Source organism: Aythya ferina (genome assembly GCF_964211825.1).
Source record: "Aythya ferina genome assembly, chromosome: 26".
NCBI lineage: Eukaryota > Metazoa > Chordata > Aves > Anseriformes > Anatidae > Aythya > Aythya ferina.
Window position 1 is genome coordinate 2,566,957 of NC_140324.1, and position 21,099 is coordinate 2,588,055.

Genomic DNA, 21,099 nt, shown 5'->3' on the forward strand with positions numbered 1-21,099 from the left:
ATGAAGGTTATGATATGGTGAGTCACAGTCATTTACAATGCCAAGCCAATAAAATCTTCAGAGCTACAAGGCAAATTTTACATTTTAAAAAAACTGTTGTTGTTCAGATAATCTTTCTAAAAGAAACACAGAATAGTTCAGGGAACTTTAAATGCCATTTTGTTCAAACTGTGCTCAAAGCAGTATCAACTTCAAAGTTACACTAGGCTGGCTGCCTAGGACACTGTATAGACAAGTTTAATACAAATCTAAGGATGGCAGCCCTACATTGTGTAGCCTGTTTCAATGTCTGAATGGACTCAATTCAATCATTTTGCCCTACTATCCAACTGGAGTCCTCCTTTCCCATGCTTGCTGCCTTTTATTTTTTTGATAGGCACTTCCAGGCTCATTCCATCTTGCTCACACTAGATGCAAGCCCCCAGCTATACACGATATTCCTGATGAAGCCCACAAAGTGGCAAGTAAACAGGGAACAGTCACTTTGCTTAACCTATTGGCTACCGCCTTAGGGAAACAGCCCAGCATGTTGTTTGTCTTAAAGTATGAACCCCTCTCATTCACATTCAACACTGTCCCATAGGACATTAAGGCTCTTGAACTTTTTGCAGTGTTAAAGTCCTTGTATCTGTACATCTGCATTGAACTTTCCACCTGCAGCCTTTCACTGCAGCTGCCAAGACAGGGGCATAGCTGAGCAGGTGCCCTGCTATGGCTATGCTCAGTGTGGCATCAAAAAGCAATCTACTCTCTAATGAATCCACAAAAACAAACCCCCAGACAAAAAAATGGTGCAAAATCACCGAACATCTCCTTATGCCCTCAGTCACTGTATCATAAGATACCAGTAGTTAGCTCAACACCTGCTGGCAAGAATGGACTAGACACGTTGCACAGAACACAGAAGGAACTACTCCACTGCTTTCCCTTCAAAATACCACATAACTTTTTTATGCACTTATATGCCTTTTCCCCTAGCTCAAATTTTTCAGTCCCCCATTACCTCTGCTCTCCCTCTACTGTTTCCCATATGGAATTTACTTGCTACCTCTTTACTAATTATCAGTTCCAACTCTATCACTCTAAACTTTTAAGTGTTCACTTCATTCACTTCAGTTTCTTGTATGCTTCCTGTCTTCAAAATTTCCCAACACCATTCTACATTCAATTGTTAGAAATCAAGGTGGTAGCAGTAAAGCTATCCATGGGTAGGTGATGGCTTTTTGCTAGGCAGTCTAAGAAGGAAGACTGAACACAGTGTAAACTGCTCAGTGCCCCTTGCTCAAAACCAAAGGTTCTTCAGACTGGAAATGCTTCCTAGATTATGGCCTGACAGAAGAAGCAGACCTGGCAATGGCCACTGGATGTTAAAACAGCTTTTCTCTCCTCAAAGAAGAAAGTTCCCTGAAATTCATGCCATCTGATAGAGGAAAAAGCAACATTCTGTCAGTCCGCAGAACCAAGATACCTAACTACAGAAATTCAATGTCTATGATGGCAACAGCATCACCCATGCAGCAATAAGATTTTACTGTAAGACGAAACAAAGTAAGAGGGACAAAAGAAAACAGTGAGAGTAGAAGCAGAATTGAGCAGTTTTTTTCATACTTTGTAAGGAAAAATACAGACTAAAGTAATTCTAAATTCTCTATGATATTTCAACTCAGCAATCTTTGCCACAGTTCCTGATTTAGTAAATATAAACAGAGTAGTATTAGAACCGATAAAACCTACTTACTATTACTCCTAAAGTGGGCTAGCATAGTATGGATCGACAAAGGGGTCATCAGCTGATGAAACTGCACTCATATTAACGAACAGACAGGCTCCATTCAGAGATACTTGTTTTAAATTTTCTCAGATTGAGTGCCCTTTAAATCCTTCTCCAACTCACCTTGTCTTCAGAGTCAGAACTTTTCAGTGTTGCATTACTTAGTGATTCTGATGTGGCTGCAGAATCTGGTGGAATATTTACGCCATTGGTCCCACTGCTCAGAACTGCAACAAGGAATAACAAGCTGGTATTGATTCTCTAGCTATTTAGAGCACCCTAAAAGAAGCAGCAGTTTTCTATAGTAAATGGCATGCTTGTCTCCCTCTCCCTTTTTTTTTTTTTTTTTTTAAATATAGGAAACATGGCAATGTAAACTACAGGGTTCCCATAGTATTTTGCAGAATGAAAATTCCAACTGCAGAAAACCATGTAAGGGAAATGTCACATAGTCTGTATAAATATGGGCTTCACCACATACAACTTCAAGCAACAACCCCCAATTTAATACTTTACAGCTCCTCTTTGGGCTGATCTAGGAACCTACATAATGAACTCCAAGAGGAAATTTTAACCCCAAAATTTAGGTCCTCTGTAGAATTCATTCTGCCAACAGGCAGACCAAGAAGTCAAGCTAGAAACGTTCAAAACAGTGTCAAATTCAGCAGTAGCTGAAGTTACTTCTGTTTCACATCAATTAAACTTCCAAATAACAGAAGGCAGAAGAGCCAGGAAAGCATAAAAGTTTAGGAGATGTGGAAACCTTGAACAACTTTTTGCTTTAACTTTCATTTTCCAATAATGCCTGTTTCTAACTGCTATATTAGATTCCATAAGAATACATTAAATAATTAACATGCCTAAATTAACAATGAAAAACCTTGCTCAAAGTCTCTGCTTCAGAAAGTTCCCTGGCTTGGAAACACCTGCTAGTGGTTCAGGCATTTTACATCACTCTGCAGGTAGCTGAAGTCTACCACACGGGCAGTAGCTCATTATGCCACGGTCAATGTTGTTGTTTGAGACTGCCAATTTACACACTTAGAAGTTTTTTTTTTATTCCAAAAATGAAGCATGGATTACAACAAAGTTCAGGGCCTGGCAATGTCAGATAGTCATCCACACAAAAACTGAAAAGGTGACACAATCAAGCCTTATGTAACACAGATACGCTTAATGTGTAAGATGTTTCCTTTCAGAAAGGAGAAACCTAGAAAAACAAAGGCAGCTGCTGAGTAAAATCAGACTGCTGCATGAAACAGATTTAGTATTTTTGTTCTTCCTCTGTGGTATTCCAGAAAGCAAAAGCATTATTTACCCATCTGTGAGAAAGCTTTTGGCTGTGGTGCCTGTAATACTGCAGGACGTAGCACACTTCGCTGCTGTTCCTTCGGTTTCTGGCTTGGGAGTCCTGCAAGTAGGAAATTTTTTCAAGAGTTATAAAGCTTTGAAGTCGAAAAATTTAGCTTCACCTAATCTTCTCCAGAAGTGCTTCCAATAGAACATGTAATGGAACACTAATCATTTTAAAAGCTTCCCCCCACCCTGTTTTCCCATCCCTCATTCCACCCTGAAAAAATAAATCAGTCCCACATAGAGAAGACAACCATTTGTTTTCTAGCCATAAGAGAGACCTTTGAATATATTCTCTACCTTAACCAGGAAAGCACCCAAGGAGAGGTTATGACATTAACTCAGAAACAAAATTCAGAAATGTAGGAAGTGAACAGTACATAAGCAATCCTATTTATTCACCAAAGTATTACTTGACTACACATTCCAAGTATTTTTTTCTCCTTCTAATGACGTCACTTTTGGATACTGATAAATTAATGTTTTCATTCTTCCTATGATCAAATATTGGCAGCATAATAAATGTACATGTTTTATTTAACAACCTTTTGGATTTGAGTTAACTTGGCCTCTCTGGTTTGCTGTAGAAAGATACAAGGCACTACAATTCTTTGTTTCAGCTCTGATTCAAAAAAGCCAACTGACATAAAACAAACCACTCAAAAAAAAAAGTAACATCAACTCTAGATGGCTATGGTAATTCTAAAGGATTCAGATGTCTTCACTTAAAAAAAAAAAAAAAAAAAAAAAACACCACAAAACCACCACTAAAGTTGAATTCTTGATCCATTAAGATACTGTGATGGAAGCTACCCATACTGACTCACTTCAATATTTTGTATATCTAATATCTTAAGTCCAAACATTCATATGTCAGCTTCTTGTAAGAACATAATTTGATTACTTTTTGTTTTTATTTTGCTATGCCTCCTGAAAATGAAACCATTTCTATACACATTACATATAATTTCTTCCATTATCAAAACGTGTTATTTCCTTAAACTCCAATAAACTGTAATATTAACGTTCTTCCCCTACTGGCTAAGTCTACATTAGCAAATACAAAGCTCAAAACAAAACTATACTGTAGAACAGGTGTCATCAAGGACACCACACTTGTGCTGCATTCAAAGGCCAGAGACAGGGAAAGTGAAGGTTAAGAGTTTGAGTGCACATTAACAGCTAAGAACTTTCTGAGCACACTTGTAGTGCATGCCTTTTGTCCCCATTTGACACTAAAGGAACTGAGTTCATGAAGCCCAGGACTACTTTAAGTGAGCCAAAGCATGCTCAGCAGAGGCAACTGGGAATCCCATTTCAGAAATACATGGCTGGTCCAACCCAAAATTGTAATATGTCTAAGCAAAGGTTTCGCCACCTGGGTTTGCCAGCAACAGGAGCATGAGAAAACTCCTAAATAGATAAAAATGCTTGAACTACCCTGGTTTCCCTGGTTTCATTCTACTGCTGCAGAAAACATTGAACTTACCTGCACTGGGTGCTTGACCATGAATAAGTATTGGTGGCTTCAGCCGGAATCCACTGCTCTTTTCCTCTAGAAGCAAAACAGAATTAAAAGGACATAGATGTAAAATTCTACAGATGTAACCTACTTTCAGACAGTCATAACACTGCTCATACTTTCCCCATTGTAACAACCCACAAGCTTTATAAATATCCAATGCGAAGTCTTATTGAAATTTCCAAAAAATGAGATCCCTTCTACCAGAAGTCTAATTCCCAGTGATCATCACAGCACACATATACAATTTGTTGCAAGTATTCAAAGGTATTTTTCAGGAGAAAGATGAAACAGCATTTTCAAAAGAGAAACAGAGTTCTTTCTGTGTAAGTACTTAATAGAGCTTTTATGTGAGAATCAAGAAAAAAACGGCAATCATCAGTAACTGAGCATGGCAAATGCTAACAAGCACCAACTGCCAATTATCATTAGCTAAGTCAAAGATTAATCGCTTAATATTAATTTATTGTAAATCCATTAGCTATTACCTTATGCTTTCATAGTATGAAGGCAAAAAAAAATCCATGGTTGTACTTACTAAAGTTAAGGCTTTTAGATATAATACCTAAATTTCAAAAAAATAATATTCATAAATCCACAACTATTATGAAATCAGTTCCCCACAAAATTTACAAGATGTAATTATGAAGTGTTTTCTTTAAGGGTTGTAGCAGCTGTGCTCAGAATAAGATGACTGGCTCAGCACCATATCATCTTACTGTACTTCATCAGTCTCATGCCAGTTAAGCATAACAACATGCTATACAGTGGCACCAATAAAACAACCTTGCAGAACAAGTGTGTTCAACAAAATAAACAGTACTGTGAACATTTGCAGGTCATGGTTCAACAAAATCATGACCATAGGTTATGGTTGATTGGATTGTGATATCAAAGAAACAGTATCAAACAGGTAGACAAGTGACATTTCCCTTAAGTTTTATCTTGAGGTTAACAGGTAAAAATATTCCCGTTGCACTCCATCACTCCCAAAGCGTTTATAAATTTTTGTATTCGTTATTTTAATTACCTCCAGCAAGCATGAAAACAAGTAAGTATGAACAAGAGAAGAAGTAAGCAAGTGAGAACAAGAAATAAGCATGATAAAAGCTGTAAGACCAGACCCACCATTTCCCTTCTCCCAGATAGGGTCTAATTTCTGAAGTGTCAGAATATTTTGGATTGTCATAGACTGCCAGCAGTTTGCTGAGACAAAGGAGGAAAAACTAAGAAATCTCACCTTGTTCTGAGTCAGAATTGCCTGTAGAAGGTTCACAGAAGCTTGATGGCATAAAGACATTGTTCTTTGTTACTGTGGTCAAGGGGAAAAAGAAAAAGAGAAGCTGGGTATGTTGTTCTTAATGATAAACTCCCTTCCAGGCATATCATGGCTACAGATTGAACACAGTTTTTCTGGTCATTTGTTTTATTTTAGGTTTTTCTGTCTTTAACTTAAAAAGTATTGCAACCACAGAAATAAACTGTTCATTGTAAAAAAAATAAATAAATAAATAAAATTAATTTGAAAAAAACACTTCAGTTTCTCCTGAAACAGAGAAAAAGTAAACTTCAGTTGTAAAGGGAAGACAAACACAGTATTCCTGGTCTGAATTCTATTTGAACTAGGAATTAATAAAGATAATAGAATATGAAATACAATTACAAAACACATACAACATTTCAAAAGTTAAAATTTTTAAGTCCATGGGACCTGATGGGATTCATCCCAGGGTACTCAGAGAGCAGGCTGATACCATCACGGGACCCCTCTCAAATATTTTCAATGGCCTTGGGAATCCGGAGAGGTCCCAGTTGACTGGAAGCTGGCAAATATGGTCCTAATTTTCAAGAAGGGCAAGGAAGAAGATCCTAGCAATTATAGGCCTATAAGTCTCGCTTCAATGCCTGGTAAAATTATGGAGATCATTCGGGGAGTTATTGAAAAACACCTGAAGGACGCCCCAGTCATTGGTAAAATCCAACATGGTTTCACAACATGTTTAACAAACTTAATTTACTTTTATGACAAGATCACCCATCTCGTTGACCAAAGGAAGCCAGCTGATGTAATCTTTCTGGATTTCAGTATAGCTTTCGATACCGTCTTTCACAGTATCCTTCTGGACAAATTGACCAGAGTACAGTTAGGTGTATATAATACATAACTTCTAAACTAACTTCTACATTTTAACAAGCCTTGTCATTTCTCCAACCGGTTTGAGTCCTTTCCTTACTTAGTGGGCAGTTCAAAGGATCCTTTGAAGAATTTAATGTCAGGTAAGAAATGCACTCAATCATAACAGCTGCAAATAACTGCTCAGTCAAGTCCATTCAAAGTCATCCACTTCCAAAGGTACTTTCTGAGATAATTTGAGATCTTGAAGAAGTGATATTGAAACACTGTGGAAGTGGATCTCAAAGATCTGTTATCACTGCAGGAACCACCCTATAAAGGAACACACAACCCTAGAAACAGAATCCAAGCTGGTAACCCAAGAGCTGCCCTCCAAAGCTCAACTGTCCCCTCACGTGGGCCCTCTGCTGAAGGAAATGGGAGACCTAATTATGCAGGATATGAAGAAAGCTGAGATACTCCACAACTTTTTTTGCCTCAATCTTCTTTGGCAAGTGTTCGAGGCAAAAAAATAAAAGCTAAAATCGAACTCTGGGGACTTCCAAAGTTGCATGAAACATTTAACAGAAGATGATTAGTAATTAAACTACTAAGGCAATATACGATAGCACTCCTGTTCAGGCATAAGACTAAGCCTCACAAAATAAAAGGCAAAGTATCAGGGCAATCTAATAAAATCAGCAAAAAAAAAAAAGTCTTAATAAATCTCTCGTGTAACATTAACAGCAAATGTCAGAATCATAGCAGTAGCTGTTGTATACAGTGATCTTAGAAGTAGGTTAAAAATAGTAGCTATATGAAAGATGTTGAAGAGGTTTCCCTACCTAAGTAAGGTAAGGTGAGGGAAGTACATGTAGGATGCTTTTGCAGTGAGCTGTACACTTGCAAAATCTTCACAGTATTTATCACTACTTAAAAGACTTGGAGCGATGAGAAGGCTGGCAACAACAAGCTTCAAGCAATGAACAAGAGAAATGAGCTTTTAAGCAGTATTCTTAGTAAACATAGGGAAATTATGTTGTTTCCATAGCAAGAGAAGAGTCTGGGGCAGAAAACGTACACAGCAAATTCTTGAAGCCAGGCTGAAGAAAATACAACCTTTGAAGATTTCTACAGTTAGAACAGAAACATCAGCTAAGCTGTGTTATACAAAGCAAGTCACAAAAGAGTAGAAAAACAGAGGGAATTAAGAGTCTTAAGTGATTTGGGAAATAGTCCTTAAATGACAGAGGATGGAGAATTCCTCCCAAGTGGCACAAGTGTTTCGAAAATGAAGACAAAAAGAGTTCAACTTTAAAAGCTGGTGTAAAACACAGTGCTCAGAAGGAAACAGCAGATAGGATCAAATGCCACAGAGATCTGTTGGATCAGAAGTTTGGATCTGTTCAAGGAGGCAGCAAAAGCTGTTTGAACAGACCTGAAAGGACAAACTCACTACAGGAATAGACGTGAGGCTAGCCAAGTGAGAAGTGTTTATAAGAAAACTAGAAATATGAGGTCCATTAAATAAAGAAGCTCCTAAGGGGCTATACACATTCTGTGTTCCTCTAAGAAAATCTGCAGACAAAAAAAAATCCATTATTTTTGTGCAAAGTGTTCTTCTACGAAGAGTGATGAGAAAGCAGACAGCAGCAACACTTGCCCCCTGAAACTTACTCAGTTAACAGGACTGCACCTTGAAACTGGCTAAACACCAGAAAATCCAGATCTTGTAATTCTCACCCTGACTAGCACTGGTGATATGAAATACTCTGTCCATAAAATAACAGCAACTGCATTTAAAATTCCAGTCACCTATTCCTTTAAAAGGCAGCAAAATAATTAATTAGTTCTGTACCTTTTAATCACACTTCCTGAATGTGCTGCATATGCTAGAGGAGTATTTATTGTTTGACTGTTTTCCCAACCTACTTTCCCAACTAAGACAGAAATGAAAGATCAAAGTCTCCAAGCATTGAAGTCTCTTAATTAAAACAATCCTCAAACAAAACTAAAAACTTTGTATTGTTTGTGAAGAGAGAAGGCACAAATTTTAGAGACAGTTCCTATACGTGAACACAGGTGTCAAACATGACCATTCCAATGTATATGAACTGCAAAAACTTATCCAGGCCCTCTCCAGTGGTGTTGCTGTACTAACTACATATACATTCAGATGGTGGTCAGTATCGCTCACATACGCCAGGTGTGAATGTTGTTGAAATGCACTGAATTCTCTCAATTTCAGAAGGAATGGGAGAAAAGAAACAGACTACAGGAACTCAAGCACAACTTGAGACTTTGAAGATTTGCTTGGCAGCAGAACAACTAAAGGAAAAACACAGCATTTACATAGATTTTGTAAGAAGTGACCTGATCACAACAGGGCAAAAAGATTTCTTATAAATTCTTCCATCGAACAGCATAAGATTAAAAGATAAAACTAGAAAGGGTGTGTGTGTATAAATAGATGCACATAAGCTTGTCTATCTCAATTCCTCCAGGCTTGATTCAATTTACTATCACAGACCACAGAAGAAAATCTGAAATCAGAGTACATGGTTGCTGCAGTCTTTCAAACCAAAGCACAGCATGCAACAGTAAGACTGACAGCATGACTGTGAAAAAAAATAAACAACTCACCTCTCTCACATATTAATATGGTAAAAATTAATATTTACCTGACTGAGAAGGAGGGAACTGAGTTAATGATGAAGTTCTCTCACGCTTTACAGGCGGACAGTAGTTTCCATCCTCTCGATCAGATTCTGTAGAAAAAAAGCAATTAGAGAAAACACATAAAATCCTGGAAAGATGTTTACTAGTGCTTCTTAATCTTATGATCAAATTTCTTACCATCTCCATCTTCTGGACTTGATCCATCTGCTGATCTCTGAAATCAGATGACAGTGATAAAACAAAATCACATAATGAACATTTCAGTCTTTTGGGTACACAGAAATGCTTTAATCCTCAGTTCAGAGGCTTTTTCTTTACTGCCAGTGATATACGTTTAAGGAAAAACATCTTTATGAATTACTTATATGCATATCAAATTTCCTCCAGACACTATACATAACATTATTTCAAAACATTTCATTTACAAGATAACTGAAAACTCAAGTCCAGGGACTAACATCCTTAACAGAGACCATGCAATGATTGTTAGTTTTCTCTACACTGAAAATGGTAATTCTCAAATGTGGTTTGATTTAAAAAAAAAAAACAAAATCATTCAAGTTCTAAACTCATCGTGAAGACATCTGTTGTTTGGGAGTTCATTCCAAAGCACTTTTTCTAATTAATGTCACTGACATCAGTTCCTTCAACAAAACACCAGTGTTGGAGGGATGTCTTTCAAAGCACTATTGACCAGCACTATGATGTTTTCATAGGAATTAGCAATGGATAGTTTCATAGCATCTTCACAGTACCAGAGAAAAAAAAAAAAGAGGCATCACTGGCTACAACATTAAGAAGTCTTTGAACAAAGTTTTCACGTCTTCTCTGAGGATTTCTAAGTCTCACCCCTCCTACTCGCCCTGTCAGTTCCCCAGCTAACATCATTTCCCTTGTTCCTGCAAAGTGTAACCCCACAGGGGATTCCTTCCACAACAGAAGGCACCTGGAGGAGCCTAAGCCTGTCCTTACAAGACCTCTTGACATACTGCACTTTGCCCTACACCAGCACTGCTCACTCCTTCATCCTGCTCCTGCTGCAATACAAACCCTCGGCGGCTCGCAGCTGCTGTCCTCCAGCACAAGGAGAGAACGGGCAGACACAGGGATCAGGCAGCACAAACTGGGACTGCTTTGAGCTGCACAGAACTACCAGCTAAACGACAGAGACTGGATACATGAACAACAGAAATCACAAAATGTTCTATCTGGTACTTTACATGCTTAGAATCTAGATATGGATGTACTATCGGTGTTCTATCTAATGTTAATAAGTACTTTATCCAATGCTAATAAAAAGTACGTTTACTTCAAGGCAAGCAATTCTGTCTATGCAATAAAGTCTAAGGGTTAATGGAAGAATGTCAATATTTCACTAGCACCCCAGTCAAGCACCACCTTTGAAACCTTCGCCATACAGAATGAAAAGTTATTTACAGTTTTGAAATGCAATTTCCCCACCCCAACACAGCTGTCAGCCCAACCTCAATAAAACTGTTTGATAATCCATGCTATTCCTACATAATTCACCAAGTAATCCACATTCTTGTGGATCACTGCAATATGATCTTATTAGGCATCTCTGTTGCCAATATACCAGTGTCCTAAAAGGAAAGGGTAAGTGGGAACCCATGCTATCTCCTATTTCAGCAATCACTATCTGAAGTAAGAAAAAAACTGTTTTGTAGAAAGAGCACTGTTGTCATACACCAGCAATTTGTTTCAGTTGTTAGCAAAAATCCTAAAAGCAAAAGGAAACTATTTGGTAACGGAAAGTTGCACTAAATTGCAGATCTATATGTGCAAAAATTCTTGAAAATCAACAAGTCCAGAACTTAAAAAACTTCTAAAACTGTTAAATAGTACTCTGGCACTGAGAACAGAGCAATGATGTATGCAACACTGACCAAAAAAATCAAATCTGTACAGAACAAGCTTCAAATTATCACATCACTGTCTTTTTATTAACTGATGCACGGCTGTCACTGTATTTAGTATGCAAGGAGCATCAATAACCAAAACCAAGTCTGTAACCTATGGAGGGCAAAGCAGAGCTGGGATCTACTCTCTCTGAATTATTTCTCTGCTTTCGAGCCCAAGAGTTTCAGGAGATTAAAAGTTGGGCAAGAGCCACATGACAAGTGTTACAGTGGTTACTGACACAGCCTGCCCTAGCTGAAGCAGCTGCTGCACAGAATAGAAAAGGTATTCCTTTGTCTCAAATATATTTTTCCTACCTATACATCTAAATATGTAGATCATTTGGTATGCTACCTCCTATCCTTACCCATTCACACACTGTTAAAACCGTCTATTACCACTTGGAGAAGTAAGGGCAGAGTTTGCTAATAACTCCTACCAGAAAAACAAGCAAACAACAGAGTTAAAGCTTTCATAGGCTCAGGAATTCAAAGGCCATGGGAAAAAAAAAAGTCTTAATCTCTTAGGCTGGCCTCCATGCACAGACAGGCTGAAGACCCTCATTTGTGTCTGCCTCACTCCTGAAAGTCCTGCATTTAAGACATCCAGGTTTGATTTTCTACTTTTAAATGAATGAGGATATGCAAGAGTTATTCCACTGCAGTTACCAACACTGTTGAGAACCGCTTTTAATTTTGTTATATTTAGCTTCCAGCAAAAGACACAGCCCATACCTTTTCCTTGCTTTTATTAAAAAAAAAAAAAAAAAAAACCTGCAATAAATATTTACTCCCTGTTAGTTTGGCATTCACTAGTCAAGTCTCGCCAGCCTTGGATAAATCTTCAGTTTTCTCAGTATGATGCCTTCACAAGTGACCAATTCACTTACAGTGAAGGACATTCATTGTCCTTCTTTGCTAGGAAAAGATTTTACAGAAAAAAAAAGCTGGTCTAAAGAAACCTGATTTTCCATGGATCCTACAGAGATGACGATGTGGAATAACCTACAGTGAGAAGACAAATGCCAGTGGCGGAGAGATGTTTCCTATCCAGCTTTCATGTATCCACAAACTGTACAGAAACTGTATAAAATAAACAAACAACAGGTCATCAAACAAACCCAGACAGTCTGGGTGCCAGAAGGTGCATAAACTACAGATGTTCATACCTTGTCATGACAATCCATTCTGCCCTGGGTTGAAAAGGTCCGTTCTTGGAAATAAGAGCAGTGCAAGGAAAAGCGTGCACATAAAGGGCAGGGCAGCCCTAACAGACCAAAATCAAACAGTCCCTGCCTGTGAGCGGTAGAATGTGTGGTCACAATTAGGAACAAGACTCCCCTGCACCCAGAAACCACACTTCACCAAACAGAAAGGTTAGGACCAATTTTAAAATCTCTCTGAAAGACTGCATGGTGGCTGTCACTTAGTCACCTCATCTTTCCAGAAGTATTTGCCTGCACCAGCAGTAGAAAAGTCTTAAGCTGACACTGCTGATAGCTTTCCATACCTCAAGACACTGAAATTGTGCTTTTTCAAGTACCTAAATTCAAACTTCTGCTTTAGCAACTTTCTTGCTGCTTTTGACCCGTTAAGTACATTACTGGTCGGCATGACAAGCTCCAGCTCACATCCAGTGCGAACGGAGCATCAGCTACTTGCTTTGTCAGGCTGCAGCATTACTGCTCAGAAGGAACAAAGAATCCTCCTCTAACCTGCTTTGAGGCAAATCCTTCTCATAGAGCCACCTTCTCACTCACTTTCCTTTCATCCCCTTGGCAGCAGAAGCACTTGGTAGGTTCACGTTTACCCGTGCCAGTTCCTGTTGAATAGGAGCAAGCAGGGCTTCAGAGATGGGGCTCAGAGTAGCACTGACTGAGGCAACAGGAGCAGAAAGCTCAGAGCTGTGTCCACCAGCTGGGGCTTTGCAACCCAATGGGGGGGCTCAACCTCTTCCTGGGGGTCCTCACCTGAGTCCAACAAACCTTTTTGTCTTTTTTTACTCCCAGTCCCCTGCAGGGCAAAGTTCCTTCAATGCAAGGTTGCAACATGATGGAGGAGCGGTCCTAGTGAGAGATCTGTTTTAGCATTTAAAGCTCTATCCCCTTCCTATCGTGAGCAGAATCAGCAAGCTTTCAAGGTTATGGGGAGCTCATCAGAAGAGCACAGGTTGCACAGCCTCATCAGCCTGGCTTCCTGCTTCAAAGCAGGCTCCCAGATCCACCCGGACAGCCACCAGAGATGCCACCAGTACGACCCAACAGATCACAGACCTGCTCCAATTGCTGCACTGGTGGAGGAGACGACCCTGCCATTATTCACAGAGCCTTTGAAGAACTGGGGTAAAGCCTAACATCCACAGTGGGGAAAATGCTGAAAAATATAAACAGAATGTTACTAAGGAAATGGAGAAGACCATCCTTGTCAATGGACCTCATGAATCTCAGGATGAGCTTACTATGGACAGACACTGGGGCTGATGACGACTTGGAAGATTCAGTGTCTGTAAGAAGCAAAATAACGCATAGGAAAGGGTACAGAAGTGTTTCCATATGAAAAATAGATAAATAGCTTAGGATTCTTCAGCCATAACGCACAGATTTTTTTGGGGGGAGAAGGAAGAATACAAATCAGGAGCTGTACACAGGATGACAATGTAGTGACTCAGTACAAGAGCTAGAAGTAGTCAATTAAACTAGGCTGTAAGAAGTTCCAAACTCCAACCCCAAAAACCCAAACAAGATGAAAAGCTTAGCATACTGAACCCCTTGTTGAGGATCATGCGGATGTCTGTAGCTCATATGCTTGGATTCAGCAAGCAATTGGAAAAATTCAAAGAAAAAAAAAAAAAAACAGAGTCCTACTACCAGTTCACATTCACCTCCAGCCATAGATCATAAAATTGTCAACAATGCAGGAAGAGGCAAGAACACTGAAGGCACACTTCTGCTATATTGTTAACAGGGGAAATGACAAATTCTTTTCCAAACAATTCATATCAATACAGTTCAGAACATTTCAAAGTTAAACATGCAACAGATTTAAGTAATTTAAGTAATTCTTGTAATATTTGGCAAGGGTCAGTAATTGAAAAAGTGAAGCAAGGCATCCTACTGGTATAAATCCGATTTCTCTCCTAAGCAAAACCGTAATATGTGCTCTAGGACTTAAAAAAAAAAAAAAAAAAAAAAAAAAAGAGAGAGAGGAATTAAGCAAAACTAGCCATTAATGCCAATCACCACTTACACGGAAAAATCAGATGTCGAGGTGAGAGTCTCTTGGCCAGGTCAATTCATAAAACATATTTTTCTTAATATATTAAATGGAACAAAAGCTGCTGCAAGTGTTAGATTTTTGCAATTGGATTGTCCAACCAAAACTGTGAGACAGACATTTGTACAGCTGTTCTGAAAAAAGCACATCCAAAGGGAACTGCAAACTCCCCCAGAATTCATTTTAGACTTCAGTCACGCTTGCTATTTAAAGTACTTCCTAATCTCTTCAGAAATTCTGATCTGAGTTCTTGTTCTAAGTTCCTTGGCACTCATAAGGAACAGTTCCTTCTCTTCCTTCTTGCCGTAATGTTTTATACCAGTGACAACCTGTCTCCTTGAGCCTTCTCTTCTCTAGAGAGTCCTAAGAAGCACAGCTCTGGGGAGACCTTGGCAGAAACCTGTTCCTGTTTCTTAAATGCTAAGACGATCTTTGGATCATCAGCGAGACTAACGATGCTAGGAAGCCACTTACACCAACTCACCTTACTCAACCAGATGAAACAAAATCTATTTTATTAAAATAAACAAAAATAACATATCTAGGCCAAATATGTAGAAGTCTACTTGGAGGTTTGGCCTCCTCTGTATTACACGAAATAAATGAGACACAAAGAAACAGACAGACTAATATGATGCTGGAATATCAAATATAGGCAAGGAAGTAATACCACTTTTAAATAAAGACTGGCACAAACCCTCTTAGCCTGTTTTTACTCACAGTTATGTTTATGTGCTATTTATGGTTCCTTTACTCTTTCCCCAGCCTAGCATCCATACCCAGTGGCCCCATGTACGGCTTCCAGTTTCGCAATCTTTATCTGCTTAGAGCCCAGGAGTTGTACAACTCTTGTTGGTACTCTCAGAAGCCTTTGGCATTATCAGCCTCTCAATATCCCTCTAATCTCTGCCACATACAACTGTCCTAAAACATCTACAATTATTCTTTTAAGTGCAGCAGTGTAGCAACATATTCACAATGAGCCCTTAATTTTAAATATCCTGTTGACTTCCAACACCGTTCAACTCACTCTCCCCAAGAAACCTCTGACTAGCTATGCTGACGCTGCCAAGGCTGTCTGTAAAATGATATTGTTGCCTCTCCCCTGTAAAAGTTACTTTTTCCACATTTCTTTCTCTGCCACCATCCAAACCCTACCAATCATACCCCAGCACGCAAACATCTTCTAATCACCCAGTTCCTCAAACCACCAAAACCCAGACATACCCAAGTCACTTTAATCAAATCAGGACTTCAACCCATCCCTTACTGCGTTGTGCACTAACACAACTTTCTCTTTTTTAAGCTCAGACACATGACCTTGCTCTCTGGACTACATGCGAATGCCACCAGCCTACGTCACCTTTTCGACACCACATCTTCTAACACTCCACAGCTAAGACCTCAGCAACAGATTTAACAACTTAGGGATGAAAATCATTGTTCACTGCACAACTAACCCCCTACCTTTATGACCCAGGTGTCATTTACCCCTTTAACTCTGCATCATCTTGCAGTACCATTCAGGTATGAGCCATGATCCAAGCAAACATCACACAACTTACCTTCCTTCAGAGCCATCCTTAACAGCTCACCACTAGCACTTCACCCCTAGAGCACACTGACCAACACCAGGCACATAACAAGCTAGAAGCAGTGTTCATTTTTATCTTCTACCACCTTACCCAGCCCAGACTGGTGGGGGGAAGAGAACAAGCTACAGGCCATGTGCAATACTGGCCTATTTTAAAGTGCAAACTTATTCTGAAAATCTGAACAGAGCGTCTACCTTTTGTAGTATTCGCAACCAATGTCTTTAAGATGTTCATAGCACATACTTGCAGAACAAGGGACGGTACTGTAAAAGCATTTTTGGACAAAATATTTCTTGGAAACTGTTTCTTAGCTTGGAAATGAGGAGACATTTCTTCTCAGAAAGAGCAGTCAGGCATTGGGACGAGTTGCCCAAGGAGGTGGTGGAGTCACCGTCCCTGGGGGTGTTCAAGGAAAGGTTGGACCTGGCGCTTGGGGACGTGGTTTAGTGGGTGATGTTGGTGTTAGGGGGATGGTTGGACCAGATGATCTTGGAGGGCTTTTCCAACCTTAATGATTCCTTGATTCTGTAAGTTATTGGTACAGACAACAGAATAACAGTAATATTCTATGATCAGCATAATGAGGTTAGGACTTTATGGTGCTTTCTGGTCTCAGTAAGTCCAGAGTCTTTTAAGTCTTCATAAGCTGAGGCAATTTTCCAACTAGTGCCAGCACCAGCAGCTCTGACTAGCAGTGTAAAAGAAACAAGCAATGTATATGGTCACCATCGTTCAGATATGAAGCTGAGGGAACACTGTAAAAAACTTTATAAGGAGACAAAGAGGTAAGAATAATTAAAATACAGACTCATTCAACAAATGTGGAAACTGAGGAAACAGCAATGTGTGAAAGGAACAAGTCCAAAACAGAAACTCTGAAAGGACCTGAAAACACGGATCTGAAAATGCAGCTCAGCAGTTACAGCACTTCAACAAGAGGGGGCAGGGGGGAACAGCATGCCTGAACTAGACAACTGAAAAAAAACAATGAGGTTAGAATTCAGAACATGACACAAGAAGAGCAGTAAGACACAAGGCCACATACCAATAAGTAGATACACCACCACTACACTCAATTAGATTTTCAAACAAACATATGTGGAGGTGTTCAAGACCAGGTTAGATGAGGCCCTGGGAAATGTGATCTAGTGGGTAGTGTCTGGGCCTATGGCAGGGATTGGGACTAAATGGTCTTTAATGTCCCTTCCAACCCAAGCCATTCTGTGATTGTATGATACCTGGTCTGTTATTTGTTCCAGCTCCTTGGAGCATCCAGAGTAATTGTAAAAAGCCATTACTGCCCTGCTTCGGAAGAGCAAGTAACTGTCTTATGAAGCAAGAAGACTTAGAAATAATTATGGACTAGTCATGGGCATCCAGCTTTACATCCGCCATTAACTATTATAATACAAATCAGAACAGATACGCAAATCCTATATTTTTAACTTTGAAACAACCAGAATCTCCTTATTGAAAGTTAGAGACATTACTCTGAACCACCACTTTGTATCCCCTCTAAATAAACACGACAAGCTGCACATCTGATGCTTCACTAAACTGTATACACATTTATTTGGAAAAACAATTCCAAAATTACTTTACAGACTAGCATGCATTTTGTTCTGCAGCATGCTGAATCTTTTGCAACTGCTAACAAAGAAATAGATGTCTGACACCTTCAAAAAACAAACTTAGGTAGAGAGAAAAATATTCCTTAACTTAATCGTAGACAACGTTAGCTCCGGAAAACCACTGAATAATATCAACCCAGCTTGTAGACACTGCCAGAAAAAAATTCTGCTCAGGATGTCCTGTTTGATGGAGGAGAGCACTAGACAAACATCTCAACGTTCATCATGGACAGCAAAAACTTAACTTGAATATACAATGCAGTGCCTCCTCCTCGCTCTCAGCTCACCGTCAGATCGCTGTATTGGCACTGAAAAGCCTCCATGAAGACTTTGTTTACAGCTCTGGATGAAAGCCAACTTGACCACACAGATATCTTGCTAAATGGAAATTATGATTTAGATAGCTGACAAACAACACACTTGTAGAATATGTCGTTTCACTATCTCATTCTTTTCTAAATGTTATCCTGGGAAAAACTCCTCTTAACAGATTTTCTTGTTAGCTTTACTAACCATCAGCTCTTGTGGAAGGCAATTCACTTACCCAAACACCTCACACAGAAGGTAGTCTGCTGGTAACTGTAACACTTACAGGGCTATCAATCCTTTCAAAAATACAGTGAAAGGCCTTAACCAGCATGTAGCCCGAACACCACTTCTTGATTAAAGTTAGAGACACTCAGCTGGCCTGAATGTTGGGTTCTGATAAATTCAGCACGTATTAAGCGGCTGTTGCTTTTGGCTGCCAGCACCACAGCCTGACTGTATTGCTGACCTACCAGCTCCACAAAGGATGGCTACTGGAACAAGCACCAAGCAGGCTTTGGCCCTCCACTTACAAAGCAGCACACAGCACAGCACCAATGCTTCTGTTGCTCTATTCCAGTCTCAGTTGCACACAGTGTAAGCTACTAAAGTGATCATTAACTCCCCTTAAGAAAATTGTACATCTCCACACGTTTACACAGCTTAACATAAATGTATTTGTTACTAGATGTGTTTACAGTTTGGAAATCAGCCACCACCTGACAGATGCCACTGGTGGGGTCTGAATGACCTCCTTCAAGGAATGAGCTTAGCTCCCCAGCAGACCAGGGCTCCTCCACAGCCATGCAGACCATGGCTCACCCCTTCTCAGGAGGTCCGATTATATCAACATGACACAGTACTTAGATCAGTTCTTAACTCATTTCTCTCCAGCGTGAGGTCAAGTTGCTTGGCTCCACTACAAATCTCCATGCAGTCGCTCCGCTCAGCCCCCAGGCCGGCTTTCTGGCCAAGCCTTAGCAGTCCTGAAGGCAGCACCTACCCAGCACCGCGACCACCTGCAGCATCTGTGTAGGCAGCTAGGGAGAAGAAATGATAGACCTCCTTCCCTGCAATCCACCAGCCCAAAGAGACATTGAGCTGTCAGTTCCTTCAGATTCTTTACGAATATTTTCTTGAAACACACCAAGTGCAACAGATCCATCCCACAGCCTGACACAAGCTCCTACAGCATGGCCCCGAAGGGATGCGCTGTGTGCAGGTCTGCACCCTGTGCAGATGGCACAGAAAGCAACACGATTGTGCAAGACCTGGTGGCTTACAGCTGGGGAAGGAGGCCAGAGAAGAAAGGACACAGCCCCACATCGCTCTGCTCGGGCTGCATGCTCTGATCACCATTTCCAAGCAGGCTGTGGAAGCACTGCCAGCTTAAAAAGGGAGAAAAATCACCAGCACAGAAGGGACTTCAAGAACTGTCCAAACAACAGTGGGTGACTGAGAGCTGTCTCCTTGATAGTGCTAACGCTACTACTCCCGGCGTTCCAAACTGCATGTAAATTGTCACTGTGAAGACTCGTTGGAAAGAATACCTCAAAACTAGTACTTACAGTAAGATACATTTAACTGGATGAGCTAATATTAGAAAAAAACAGCAGATTTAATCCTTGCTAATCTGACAAAAGATTTCAAGCAAGCACCTGCTGATGAATATGCCCCCAAAAAAGTGAGAAAACTCACATCTTGTTCCAAAGAAAAGCTACAAACCACAAAACAGTTTGATATTTCTATTGAAACATTTGATATTTTCTGATCGTGCAGATAAACATAACAATCCAGTGATTCCAAAAAGGTCTCTCTCAAAGTAGCATTTGCAGTTTTGAGAAAGTTTATTGTGAAAGACTGGCTACAATGGGGGAATATCCACATCTAACTACCACTGCAGCAGCTTCTTCACCCTACACCCAGTAATAGTGTTACTGCTCTATTGTCCATCTTCACCGTCAGAAAAATACACACAAGTGGCTGCTCACCACAGACTATGAGTTATACGAGTTAGGGCTACAGAACAAAGAAGTTAATATACATTATCAACATCTCCTTACCTTCTGTGCTTTATCCTTCTGAAATACAAAGACAGGTGGAGCAATGGCAGGTTTTTCTGCAAAAAGAAAAATTGTTGTTGTTTTTGTTTTTCCAACCACATTAATTAGTAACTAATATGTTACGCTTTATGATGCTTTGACAGACAATGAATCTCTAGACCAGTTAAATCTCGGTTACATGAATTGTTTGACTGGTTCCTGGTAATGTGTAGTTATTCTTAAGCACTTGATCTTCAATAGGAAGAAGTGTTTTGAGAACAGCAATACAACTGACAGAAATGATACCTGAAAGCTCGATCAGTTTCCTTGTCTCTGCAGATCTCTCTGTGTTAAAGCAGTACTTTCACCATCCTTGGGTACATCAGCAGGAAAAGGCCCTTTACTACGACAGTTCACTTTTGTACACACCAACATTCTGCTTTCGTAGAGGAAAGCAACTGTTTACAGATACATGATTTAAACCAAACATCCCATGTGTATTATCACAGAGGCACCAGCCTCATGTATGTAACTAGAAAGCAAGTCCGCTATGTACTTGAAGTTCAGATTCAAACATTAGCAGGACATTTTTCTAAACATACCACCATTTGGTCAAGTCCAGACTGAATTTCTGGAATGAGTGCACGTCTTCCTCTGTCCTTAATGACCTCAAAACAAAGGGGTGGATGGTGTGAAATCACAAGAAGCGAGCTTTCCTCAGAGTTCAACAAAATTATACCACGCGCATGTGTTGCATTTGAAGACAAACTGCACGTACAGTATGCAGTCAGCAACCCTCCTCTATGTTTGCAGGGCTAAAGGTGAGTATAACATTTAAAACTGTCTTCAGATTGAGACTGCAGTGAAATGAGAATTCAGGGAGGGCTGTACTTTG

The 21,099-nt window shown here is 39.8% G+C and overlaps 1 protein-coding gene across 2 annotated transcripts in view; it reads right to left on the bottom strand.

Moving 5' to 3' along the window:
* Positions 1-21,099, bottom strand: part of RANBP3 (RAN binding protein 3) — a 42,948-nt gene that overhangs the window by 11,668 nt on the left and 10,181 nt on the right. The window contains exons 1-8 of one of the 2 annotated variants that reach the window (XM_084498693.1): positions 20,511-20,594; positions 20,226-20,281; positions 9,616-9,652; positions 9,441-9,527; positions 5,887-5,958; positions 4,614-4,679; positions 3,090-3,182; positions 1,895-1,998 (exon numbers count right to left, since the gene is read on the bottom strand). In XM_084498693.1, coding sequence (XP_084354819.1) covers positions 1,895-1,998; positions 3,090-3,182; positions 4,614-4,679; positions 5,887-5,938 — 315 coding nt within the window. In that variant the 5' untranslated portion in view covers positions 5,939-5,958; positions 9,441-9,527; positions 9,616-9,652; positions 20,226-20,281; positions 20,511-20,594. Of the gene's footprint in view, positions 1-1,894; positions 1,999-3,089; positions 3,183-4,613; positions 4,680-5,886; positions 5,959-9,440; positions 9,528-9,615; positions 9,653-20,225; positions 20,282-20,510; positions 20,595-21,099 lie in introns of those variants that run through there. The other variant, XM_084498692.1, reaches the window with a different exon arrangement.